General features: G+C 43.4%; 1 protein-coding gene across 4 annotated transcripts in view; it reads left to right on the plus strand.

Moving 5' to 3' along the window:
* LOC110293239 (myb/SANT-like DNA-binding domain-containing protein 3) overlaps positions 1-12,351 on the plus strand; it is a 124,055-nt gene that overhangs the window by 56,268 nt on the left and 55,436 nt on the right. For all 4 annotated transcript variants that reach the window (XM_021161106.2, XM_021161102.2, XM_029476611.1 and 1 more), the window contains one exon: positions 8,785-8,894. In XM_021161106.2, coding sequence (XP_021016765.1) covers positions 8,785-8,894 — 110 coding nt within the window. The remainder of the gene's footprint in view (positions 1-8,784; positions 8,895-12,351) is intronic.

The following is a 12,351-nucleotide window of genomic DNA, read 5'->3' on the forward strand; positions in this document are numbered from 1 at the left end:
CATCTTGAAGTAGGCTGCATATTAAGTGCAGTAGGAAAATTCTAGAACACTTATGTAAGCAAATGCACATGCAAAGTAAAAATGAGCGTCTGACTGTGTGCTATTTTATGTCATTTCATATCCCGCTTTTCTCTTTTTAATTTTATGATGGTTCTTTGTCTTTTCAATGATTCATTTTATTTATATGTGTATGAATCTGTATGTGTGTGTGTGAGAGAGAGAGAGAGAGAGGAGTGTGTGTGTGTGTGTGTGTGTATGTTTACAAGGAGGCCAGCAGAGAGTGTCAGACCCTCTAGAGTTGGAGTTACAGATGATTCGGAGCTGCCTGACACAGGTGCTGGAAACTGAACTCTGGTCCCCTGCAGGAGCTGTGAGTCTACTTAACCACTGAGTCATCTCTCCAGCCCATGGGTCTTCTTTCACATAATTTAGTATCTGGGTAACGTTTTATCAATAATTTATTTAATGAATTCCTAACAGATGGATACACAGTTTATTGGATTAATTCCTAGCAGATGGATACTTGGGGTGTTGTTTGAAAGGATGAACGTGCTTTGATGTGGAGGCATGTGCAAATGGACCAGCCACTGGGAAGGCTGTTGCTGGAGCATCACTTGAGCCTCAGAATTCCAGGACAGTCCTGGGCAACACAGCTAGACAACGTCAAAACAGAAACAACAGGAAGGATAGATGTGGAAAAACGCTTCTCGTATGTTGTACGAGAAGCGTTTTTTGGTTTCTTTCTGTCATAATTTTCTGGACATGAAATTGTTTGGTAAAAGGATAAAGACAAGATTATATATATATATGACCACGAGAGTTTGCTGGAATGTTCTCCTAGCTGGCTCCACGCTTAGCTTTCTTACCTTTGCCGGCACGGATGCTGATAGTAATGGAGTGTAAGACATTTGCATAGTACATGCTGCTCGAAGGTCCTTCCATATCTGTAATCCTCTACCAACATCTTAAGAGAGGTCCTGTCTCCCTTGTACAGTGTGGCTAATTACTGTGATTACACCGCTGATAAGTGGGAAGGAAGCCAGGAGACTACTGGAGATGGTATACAGGCTGTGCCTTAAACATCACGGAATAGTGCACAATCGTTATCTGTCTCAGATTCCCATATTAAGTAGCATGATGGTTTCATCTGATTTACAGAAGGGGTAAAATCTTTGCCATCTAAAACCTGCAGTTCAGTGGGCTTTATATGCCTGCCCAATGTCATTGTCACCTCCTAAGAACTTGTCCATCACTTCAGGAAGAAAACCTGAATCATACTGTGGTCATGAACCACCAGTCCCAGTAACCCCAAGAAAGAATTGTCGTTCATGTTTTTCTTTCAAGCTTTGTACGTGGGCATACATCCGTTCACGTGGGGTACGGTTCCTTCGTGGAGGTCAGGGGACAACCTTAGGTGTCCCTCTCCACATCCCACCTTTGTCAAGACCTAGTCCCTTATCTGGTTTTTCCCTTTGCATTCCAGGTTAGCTGGCCTGTGAGCTTGGGGTTCTCTTCTCTCTCTCTCTCTCTCTCTCTCTCTCGCTCTCTCGATTTATTTATTTATTTATTTATTATATGTTGTCTCTATCTTTTATCTCCATCAGAAAAGCTGACATTACAAAGAGTGAGCTGTGTATCTGGTTTTTATGGGTTCTGGGGGCTTCAACTCAGGCCTCCACGTGCATGGCAAGTGCTTTCACATAATGAGCCATCTTCCCAGACCTGGAGAATTCTTTTTAGTTTAGTTTTGTTTTGTTTTTGTTTTTTTCAAGACAGGGTTTCTCTGTATAGCCCCGGCTGCCCTGGGACTCACTCTGTATACCAGGCTGGCCTCGAATTCAGAAATCCGACTGCCTCTGCCTCCTGAGTGCTAGGATTAAAGGCGTGCACCACCACGCCCGGCTTTTTTTTTTTTTTTTGGACGGGGGTGGGGGGGTGGGAGATTCTTTTGTAGGCATTATAAAAGGTTGGATTAGAAAAACTTAGATATTGTACTTTTGGTGGCATTGGAGATTTGAACCTGGGGCTTTGTGCTAGCTAGGTAACCTCACTGCCATTGAGTATGTAGTGGTAGAAACTTTATTTTCCAGTCTTTGTGCATATGGAGGTGGGGAAGCTAATAAGGCTAATGTATTGTGTCAGGAAATGTGGAGATTTGTCATCATTATTTTTAACAAGCACCATAATAGATCACTTTATGTATCTGTGAGAGGAAAACACACTGGCTTTCGAAGCTAGTGTCAGTACCCTGTGAATAGGAAGCGGGAGGGACCACTGCTGTCCTGCATCCTTGGCCAGAAGCTGGTGTTTCTGCCACTCAGCTTGGGATCTTGGTCTATTATCTCATCTGAACCCACAACATGTCCTCCCTGTCACCTTGCCTGGAGCATCCCAACACAGGCATTTAGTACTGAAGCAGGCAGCATGGGACGATGCAGGTGTGGAGGTGGAGGACTGATGGGATCAAAGTGTTACTTAGCGGAGCTAGTTTGGCTAGAATGGAGGACGGAATACGAATGGCACCTGAGCAGCTTCTTTCATTTAAATGTAGCTTAGAGAAGTTGTAGTCATTTCTGTTGTTAAGGCACTTTAATAACAGTGTAGGCTGCATTTGCATTATGGAATACTAAGCTCATTTTCTCTGTCTCCGTGCCCCATAGGAGATGGATAGGCACTGTGATAATGTTAATTTAGCAAATAAGCTGAAGGAAATTTAATTTCTAATTCTTGTGATTTGCTGGAGCTTGAAGTTAACAGTTACATCTATTTCTTGATTTACCCTGTCTTTTCAGCCTTTGTGTCGTTAGAGGTGTCACTCAGAGGGGTTAGGGGTTGAGGTCATGTCTAGGGAGGGGCCGATCTTTGTTGTTGTCTCTGTGTATTATAGGCATTGTTGCTTTGAACAGGCTATCTCACTGAATTAAAAAGGCCAAGCATGGGAACTTGGCTCTCATTGACACCCCCCACCCCCCATCACAATTTTGCTCATGATGTAGCAGCAAACTGCCTCTGGTTTGATTTGAAATCACGTTGAGCCATCACCTGCCCCTCCCTCCATTAAATAATAACCAATATAGAAACCTGAGAAGAGGAAAAAGTCACTCATTGTTGAACTGGCAGAAAACAGTCGATGTTACCATTTTTTAATTTTTTCTAGTTGGTCTTTCCTGTATGCATATAAAAATATAATTACATGTATGTATAGTTTTATGTTCTTTTTCATTTAAACATTCACATAGCCTTTATGAAATATTTGTATATTATATAAAATGAATCTTTAAATCGGTATGTAATATTCCCTGGCTGTACTACAAAGTTTCAGGTGGGGGATATTGTAACTATTTAACCTTTCCATATTTTTAGTTTTTAGCATATATAGGATCAATGGGTTTGCTTACTGGACAGCTGGACGCATATTCCAGAACATTCTTTGAGGGAATAAAGCTGCCTATCAGGGCCCTGTTGTTTGAGTGGCCGTGCTTTTCTGAAAAAGGATGTTTTCCCAAAATACAAGTGACACGTAGACGATGATTATAAAGCCGTTGAAATTGTGTTTCTGAAGACAAGATAACATGTTTGAATATGCCTTGGGAGGAGTCAGCTGGGGCGTCGGCCTGCAATGAGTGACAGCTTCCTGTGTTGAGGAGGCCTCAGGAAGCCATCCTGAGGAGAGGGTCTTCCCTGCAGTGCCCTGCAGACTGGGTGAAGGCAGAGGGGCAGTGTGGTAGAGAATGCTGTCAGGGAAGGATCCAGAGAGGAGGGCCTGATGGACCACCCAAGACAGAATGTATTTGTATGGATCAGTAGGGTTCTGAGATTTGAGAAAGTTGCTCTGAGTCAGGAATTACAAAATGATCCATAAATGCAGAAGTGCATGGTATCGTTCATCTTAACTTAAAAAAAATATATTTATTAAATGATACTTTGAAAGCAGGCGTAGAATTTCCCCCGAGGATGGCTTATTCCTCCTCGAATAAAGCATGTTCATCATGTGTTAATTACAGATTCCATTTCTCATCCCTTTGAAAAGGAACCCAAAGACCTGTAGATGCATAATTGCAAGTGTGAGTCCATTTGCTTTTGAAGTTGCTCTCCTCTCCCAACTCTCCTAGGTTAGCTTTCATGGGAACAATTGATTTTTCACTTCTATGAAATGTTGAATCGACGTAATTGCAGCAATGTGTATATGGGCTTAGCTAGATCGGGTGACACTGTCACAGAAACACAGCTCCTCCTATGACGGGAGCTGAAGCCTTCCTGGCATTCTGCATCGTGACAGTAGCCTGGAGGGTTCCTTGTGCTATGGACCTTGGTCTGCAGGCTTCAGAGAATGACACACCTTGATTAGTCTGGGTCATTAGGAATGTCTTGCCCTGAACTTGACAGTATAGAAAGAAGAAAGGAGCCTGGAGTGGTGACACCTGCCTTTAACCCTAGCACTCAGGAGGCAGAGGCAGGAGGATCTCTATGAGTTCTCAAGGCCAGCCTGGTCTGCAAATCGAGTCCAGGATAGCAAGGGCTACACAGGAAATCCCTGCCTCAAAAACAAAAAAAACAAAATAGACAACAGCAAACAACAGAGAAAGTGAGAGCCAGAGCGATCGAGCGAGTGAGTGAGTGAGCGAGCGAGCGAGCGAGAGAGAAAGGGTGATCAAGTGAGAATTGGTTGGAGTTGGAGAATAATAAAGATTATTCTAGAAGTGGAGGGAAACGGTGTCATCTACTATAGAAGGGTCAAGGAAAGGATTGGAGGGTCAGTGAGATGGGGCAGTGGGCAAAGGTGCTTGCTGACAAGTTTTATGACACAGGAACCCATGTAGGATGGTTGTCTCCTGACCTCTTGTGTACTGTGGTATGCTCGTTCCCCAAATAAGTAAATGCCAGAAAAGGGGCAGACTTAAAAGAAAAGAAAGGCTGTCATATCATTAGAATGAGATTTTGTTGACTTTAAAGTAAACGCCCTTATAGGAAGGGAGAGGAAGTCAGGTACCTGAGAGGTTGAGGAAGCCTCTGTCACTGGACACTAAGGTGGTACAATATGTGGGACCTGTGCTCTGAACCTCAGCCTGCTATAACTTTGTACATAGGAGCCTCTTCTGAAATAGAAAACGTTTCTAGTAATATGTTAGGCTCTTGGAGGTTACTGCTTACAGCGATTGTGTTGCATGTGTGTCTTACTTGTGACCTGAGGGATGCACGTGTCCTCAGGATAGCCATGAATGTGGCCCAGCATGGTTTATAGATGACATCATGTCATGGTGCTGAAGGGCTGGACACCCTTGTTAGAGAAGAATAAAGTGCAAAGCCATTGATTTCATTTTCACAGCGGTTTTCAATTGGGAGCGATCTTGTCTCCCCAGGGGACGTTTGGTAAAGTCTGCAGGCATTTTGCTTGTCACAGCTAGGGGAATAGAGGCCAGAAATGTCACTCAACACTGTCACTGCTCAAGATGGCTCAGTGATGATCAATAATCTCCCCCAAATATCTAGCCCAGATTGAGAAGCCCCAAGTTCTCTGGTCACATTAAGGAATTTAGTCCCTTTTAATTCTCCATGAGTATTAGTGAAACAGGACTTTCTCTGTGTGATGGAAAGGTGGTAACAAAGCCGTATGTATCACCTGGAGGGCTGCAGAGTTCTGGTTTGAACTGTACTCTGAACCTCTAAGTGGTGCCAACAACCTGTGCTTGGCAGTGCTAGTTCCTCCTAAGCAGGGTTCCTGCACCTCCTGTGCATTGTCTCGCTGCCTTGAAAAGTGAGTGAAATCGGAGGCAGGTTTTACAGTATCTGAGAATGGATGACGAGCAGATTGGCAAACTGTTTTTATTTTGAGCCACTCTCTGAGTGCTTTGTGTGTGTGTGTATAATATTTTTTCTTTGGAGAGGTTATTTTTTGAGAGCCTTGGTAACGGCACATCCATTTTGCTGAGCTTCCATTTTGGGCTCAAAGGAAGGCAGGTGTGTAATCATCTTCATCGCTGACAGGTAGCGAGCGGAGTGCCCTCTTCTCAAGGACACTCAGAGTCCTGTATTGAGTTTGAGCTAAGTCTTTGGTTGGCATGCTAGTTAGGAAGTAGAGAACCCAGAAATGGTGATGCTTTTGACAAATGCAGAAATGTACGAGGAAGCGCAAAGACGTAAGCCTTCTGCTTAACAATGTTTGCCTTCGTTATCGGGATAATATTTAATGGTTTGCATCTGTGACCTGGCTTATATGAAGAGGGCTTGAATTTAAAAATAAATACAGTCATTTGCTTATTTTTACAACAGTAATTGAAAGGTGTGGACTCAATGTGGTGTGGTAGCCTCGAGATTCTTGACACGTTCTTTGTGCTGACATCTTGAGCTGATGGCTTTCGTTTATCTTTATGTGTGTATGGTGGTAGCTCTAACTATGCACAACAGGATCTTCTTAGGATCTGTAGCTTAGAACTTGAAGTATTTGGAACTGGACCTGCTATAAATTTTTATTGACTAGATATAGGAAAAAAAAAAGGCCCATATCAAGGATTCTTGAAAGCTCAATGTATTTTTAAGGAGGGAAGGAAAGGCAAGCAAAAATTGGAAGAGAAGAGCAAAGAACCCAAGACCTTTACAGCCCCAGCTAGAACTTAGACTCCACCTTCTGTAGGTGGGTTTGTAGAACAGAACAGTAAAAGTACTGTATTGGCTGTCTTGTTTTTGTTTTTCGAGACAGGGTTTCTCTGTGTAGCCCTGGTTGTCCTAGAACTCACTCTGTAGACCAGGCTGGCCTCGAACTCAGAAATATACCTGCCTCTGCCTCCCAAGTGCTGGGACTAAAGGCCTGTGCCACCACACTCGGCGGCTGTCTTGTTTTAAGTGCAAAATTTTGCTGTGACCTTGAGACCAGTTAAGACAAAGAAAAAAATAACTGTAACCCACAGTTTATAAACTGTTCTTACCCTAACCCACGACTTGGTGATTTAAAGTGTTGATTCATGTAAGAATTGTTGAATCAGTTCTCCAGTTGCCAGCTTTTAGAAGTGGTACACTCTAGACACCCTCGGAGGGTGCAAACAGATGACTTGGGAAGGCCAGTGAGATATCGCTAGGTAGCAGCCACTAGACATTGGAGTCTTTTGACTTGGTTCAGGAACCCTGCTTTGAAAACCAGGGATAGTAGGTTGCTCGGGAAGTGGATACCTACCTCATCATGGTGCAGAGTGCAAGAGACATCTTGTACTTTTCCTAGAGTTCTTCTGTACTGCAGCCAGCCAGAGATTAGCTTCGGCCTTGCTCCTCAGTGTACATGACCATGAGTATGCTGAGATGGTTTTTAAGACAGACATTTGTTTACTGTTTGCAGATGTGCGTTTGTTGTGGCTCTCGTTCCCAGTGGGAAGAAAGGAAAATGCACCCAGTGATTCTTACCCAGTTCCGCTTGACTTAGCACTAACCCGGAAGCCAGGAATGGTTTCTGACTAATGTCTTAGTCAGGGTTTCTATTCCTGCACAAACATCATAACCAAGAAGCAAGTTGGGGAGGAAAGGGTTTATTCGGCTTACACTTCCACATTACTGTTCATCATCAAAGGAGGTCAGGACTGGAACTCAAGCAGGTCAGGAAGCAGGAGTTGATGCAGAGGCCATGGAGTGATGTTTCTTACTGGTTTGCTCAGCCTGCTCTCTTATAGAACCAAGACTACCAGCCCAGAGATGGCACCACCCACAAGGGGACCTCCCCACTTGATCACTAATTGAGAAAATGCCTTACAGTTGGATCTCGTGGAGGCATTTCCTCAACTGAAGCTCCTTTCTCTGTGATGACTCCAGCCTGTGTCAAGTTGACACAAAACTAGCCAGTACGGTTTCTGAGGAAGTTCCAGTGCAGGGCTGACAGTCTTGGGGCAGAAATGAATTTGGTACTTGACGTTGCTTCCGGTGGTAACTTTAATCAGTTTGGTCATTTGGAAGTTTTAATAGGAGAGAAAATTTCAGTGTCATTAATTTTGTGTTTATAAATGTTCCGTACCTTGCAACTGTATGAAATTCAAGTTACTTTTCTAATTCTTTGTAACTAAAATTGTTTTCCTGGAATGAATACTGATGATGTAAACTTTATTATTTGTTATCCTTAAAACTGAGTCACTCACCAGACAAAGAGTGGAAGCTGTCAAGACATTCACAGCATTATCTTGTGTTTAGCAACCCTAAGTAGAAAAACTCCATAGATTCAAATTGTGTTACGACCTCGCATTTTGAGGTTCTTTTGGGGTAAGGTTTCTTTTGGGGATATAGCTTAAGATTCCCTTTGGGATATTCTGAACATTTTGACAGGAACTTGCTTTTCTGTTTTTATTTATTTATTTTAAGGATTTATGTATTTGTGTGTACTCGTTGTGTGAATATATGCACACGTGTCTGTGCTGGTGACTTCTGTCTATTTCCAACTATCCCTTTGAGGGTTCTTTCCCTAAACCAAGGGTTTACATTTTTCTCAGTAGGCTGGGAGCCAGCAAGCCCTAGAGATCCTCCTGTCTGGGAATACAGGTGTAGTAAGATGCTTGGCTTATTGTGTCGGTGCTGGGATGTGAACTCTGGTCCTCATGTTTGTATAACAGGTGCTCTTCACTTTGGAGCCATCTCTCTGGCACCATAACTTTATTATATTGTCTGCTATTATACCAGTGAATGAGATGCCTAGTACATTGGTGCTTTTATTAATCTGTGTATGTTGTGGTGTGTGTGTGTTTGTGTATGTGCGTGTGTAGTATATGTGTATGGCTGTGTATACACATGAAACAATGTTTTCTTCTCTTGCAGAATTAAATCTGAGAGAATCTGACATCAGAGTGTGTGATGAATCATCTTGTAAATATGGAGGTGTCTGCAAAGAAGATGGAGATGGTTTGAAATGTGCATGCCAGTTTCAGGTGAGAAAACCAAAATTAACTTAATTTTACCCTCCCCCGTTTTGTAATCCGACATTTCTCAAATAAAATGCACGTAGTACCTTGAGCCCCGAAGGAATTTAGCACCCAGCCCTCTGGTTCTTTCTTTCCAGGTGAAGTCCTGTTATTTCTGCTTTCTGTGGTTCATTTCAGAAATGAAAGAGGACAGACTGACCATGATAGGTGTGCACATGCGTGGGAAAATGTTAAATAGCCAAGAGTCAGCTTTGCCGTGGTAGGGAAAGAGGATCTGCCAAGGGAGAGCCCAGGTTGACATGATTCCCCCCCCTTTTTTCTGTTGACCTGGCTTTTTCCCTCCCCTACTGTACCTCTTTAGAACTAGGATGAGTTAGAGCCTCAGGGAGAATCAGGGTCAGAGATGGGCTGGAAATTAGAGTCACAACCCAAGAGTATGGTGCCTCAAACTTAGATTTGTAACCCAAGAGTATGGCGCCTTAGCATTTCCATTTGGGTTTTAGTTGTGTTGCTACTGTGTGAAAAGGAAGAGAGGTGGAGACTGTTACTCTCCATTGTTCCTGGTTTTTTAATAAATTATACTCTAGCTGTAGATGGCCTCTCAGAATTGGGCATGAAGTATAGAAAGAGCTTGTCTAGTTTCCGCTTACAGTCTTGCTGCCATTTTGAATTATGAGGAGAGGAAGAGGTTCAGAAACCAAGCATATGGCTTCTAGCTGAGTGAGTGTTTCTAGTAACCCAGTGACCTCAGGCAAATCTCTGTCCTTAGGAATTACTTCCTCACCAGCATCCCATCTGAACAGAGGTGCATTTCATACTTAGAAGGTGTCGTAAGAACTCGGGTAGTAAGAGCACTTGTGTTTGAAACTTCCTTGACTACCATGAACCATCACTATGTTTATTTCTGTTATAAGGAATAGAGATTGAATTGAAGTAACAGGCATGGCTCGCTAGGTACATCCCTACTGACTAGCCAAGGATCGGGTGGTACATTGTTTTTGAACCCCTGGGGACGGGTAGTTAGGTGCAGTGCTACTGACCACCCAGTCAGGTTCTGGGGTCAAAGAGACTTTTCATTCATTTATACAGAGCAGTATTTCTGTGAGACAGGCTCCACAATAGCCACTTTCTTCGGAGCTTGGTTAGCCTCTTTGGCTGGCTTCATAGCCTTGCTGCCCGTTGGCTGGGGGATATCAGTTCCTTCTGTGCCTGCCTTTCCATGGGCCTCTTTCATTTCTATGGAGCTGATTTTATATTCTGTTTTCCTACGGTTTTTTTTTTTTTTTGTAAGCCCTTGAGATTTTTTTTTAAAGATTATTTTTTAAAAAGTAGCCTTTTCAATGTCCTTCAACAGCTAAAGAAAAATATCTTTCCTTGATCTGTCTTAAATCATTTGGTTCTTAACTGGTGGCAAAGCAGGAAGAGAAATATAAGCGAGGAGGAGAGACGAGAAGGTGCTTTTCTAGGTTTGCTGTGTGTGATGTCCTCGGCTGGATGCTAAAGTTGGTTAAAGGCAGGGTTCCCTGCCTTGCAGGGCAAACTGCCGAAAGGCTTACAGCGGGGCTTGTTCCCTCTCCGGAAGAGTCTCCGCTTTGATTGCTCTGCTGTCTTCTTGTGAGATTACGGATCTGTTCATAAAACCTAAATTATTGGCAGCTTAAAAACAATGACTTGATATGTGCATTAGGCCTAGCTCTCTGCTGTGTAAATCTTAACAGTGATAATCAAATTGCTTGAAAGATGGCTTATAATTCTGCATGCTTTCAGAGCTAATGCAAGCTTCTGGGGGCGTGATTTAGGTTCATGTTCACAGAAAGTAGAATTGTGGGTAACTGCAAGTTTTGTTAGTTGGTTCATAAAAGCCATTATCTTTCTAGTAATATAAACAAAGTCGCTCACTAATGACATGCACAGAAAAATTATTAATGCTACATCTTCCCCTTAAAACTTAGTGCCTCTGACTTTCCCCTTTTCTTTTTCCCTTGTCGGATTTGGAGTTCTGTAGCCTGTCTTCTTGTGCTTGTATCTGTTCTTACTAGCTCCCACGGCCTCTCACTCTTACTAGACCTTTGTATTGGAGTTTTCCACAGGAATACAACAGGGTACTTGACTGTGTGAGAGTGATGGAGAAAGAGCTTAATGAGGAATTAGCTTATTTAAGTGAAGGGGGTGAGAAGCCCCACAATCTGTCAGGGGCTTAAGACCCAGGAAACAGAGTGGTGTTAAGACCCTGTTGGAAGCTGACGGCTGAGGACTGGTATCTCAGTATAGTCAGAGGGAAGCTTTTCCTCCGCCATTTTGTTCCATTTGGTTCCTCACAAATTGGCTAATGCATATCACCCTGGGGAGGGCAGCCTGCTTTACTTGGTTCACTGATTCCACTGCTAATTTCATTTGGAAATGCCCTCACGGATTCATCCGGAAATAACTTTTAATCTGGACACCCAAAGGCCTAGTCAAGTTGCCATATGAAATTACCCATCCCTGCTGTGTTACTCCTACTTTTCCTTGCCGTGACAAAACACCACGCAAAACAGCTACACCGCGGGAAAGGCCTCCTTCATGGTGTGACGGATAAGAGCCTTTCATTCACATCATGGTGTCCAGGAGACAGAGGAAGAGCCAGTGCTCGTGGGGCTTCTTCCTGTCCTACCCTCTAACGCTCCCCAGTCTGTTGGGTGGTGCTACCAATATTCAGGGGTGGCCTTTCTTCCTGAATTAATCCTTAAAGACATGCCCAGACATACATATGCTTCTAGGTACCTATCAATCAATCAATCAATCAATCTAGGTACCTATCAATCAATCAATCAATCAGTCAGTCAGTCAGTCAAGCTGACAATCAAGATGAACTATCCCAGGACCTTTATTTTATTATTTTGTTGTGATCCAAACAGTTCCTGGTACATAGTGGGTATATAAGAAGTGCTTGAATGGGTAGGGTTCCAGGGCTGGTTAGTGCTGTATCAGCCAAACAGCTGGCACTGGCATCACAATCACAAGTAATGGAGATTCCTACCCCTCATCCAAGGTGGCCGAGGTTAGGGGAGCACGTGCAGGGTCAGTGGATGACACTGAATGTTGTAAAACTGCCCAGGGCTTTTCATTTGTCCATAAGCATATTGGGAGGCTTCCAAGAGAGACCTAGAAATAAAGAATGATGAAAACAACAACAGATCTACTTCCTCATCTCAGGTTCGCTCTGCAGTGTGGGCTCCTGGACGGTTGCAGGGATGTAAGGACCCTTGCTCGCTATCACCAAGTGACTTATCGCCAGGCTCTGAATAGCGTGTGTATGGTATCTAATGTACATCACTGGGAGCAACTGTGACTCTTCTTGCACTCATTAGCTCTGCTCCTGCACAAGAACGCAAGACTTAGAAATGACAGTAGCTACAGCAGTGACAGCTCGTAGTTGCTAAGAACTTGCCGTGGCTGAAGAGAAACACCTTATTTAGTTCTT

The sequence above is a fragment of the Mus caroli genome, chromosome 4 (assembly GCF_900094665.2).
Source record: "Mus caroli chromosome 4, CAROLI_EIJ_v1.1, whole genome shotgun sequence".
Taxonomy (NCBI): domain Eukaryota; kingdom Metazoa; phylum Chordata; class Mammalia; order Rodentia; family Muridae; genus Mus; species Mus caroli.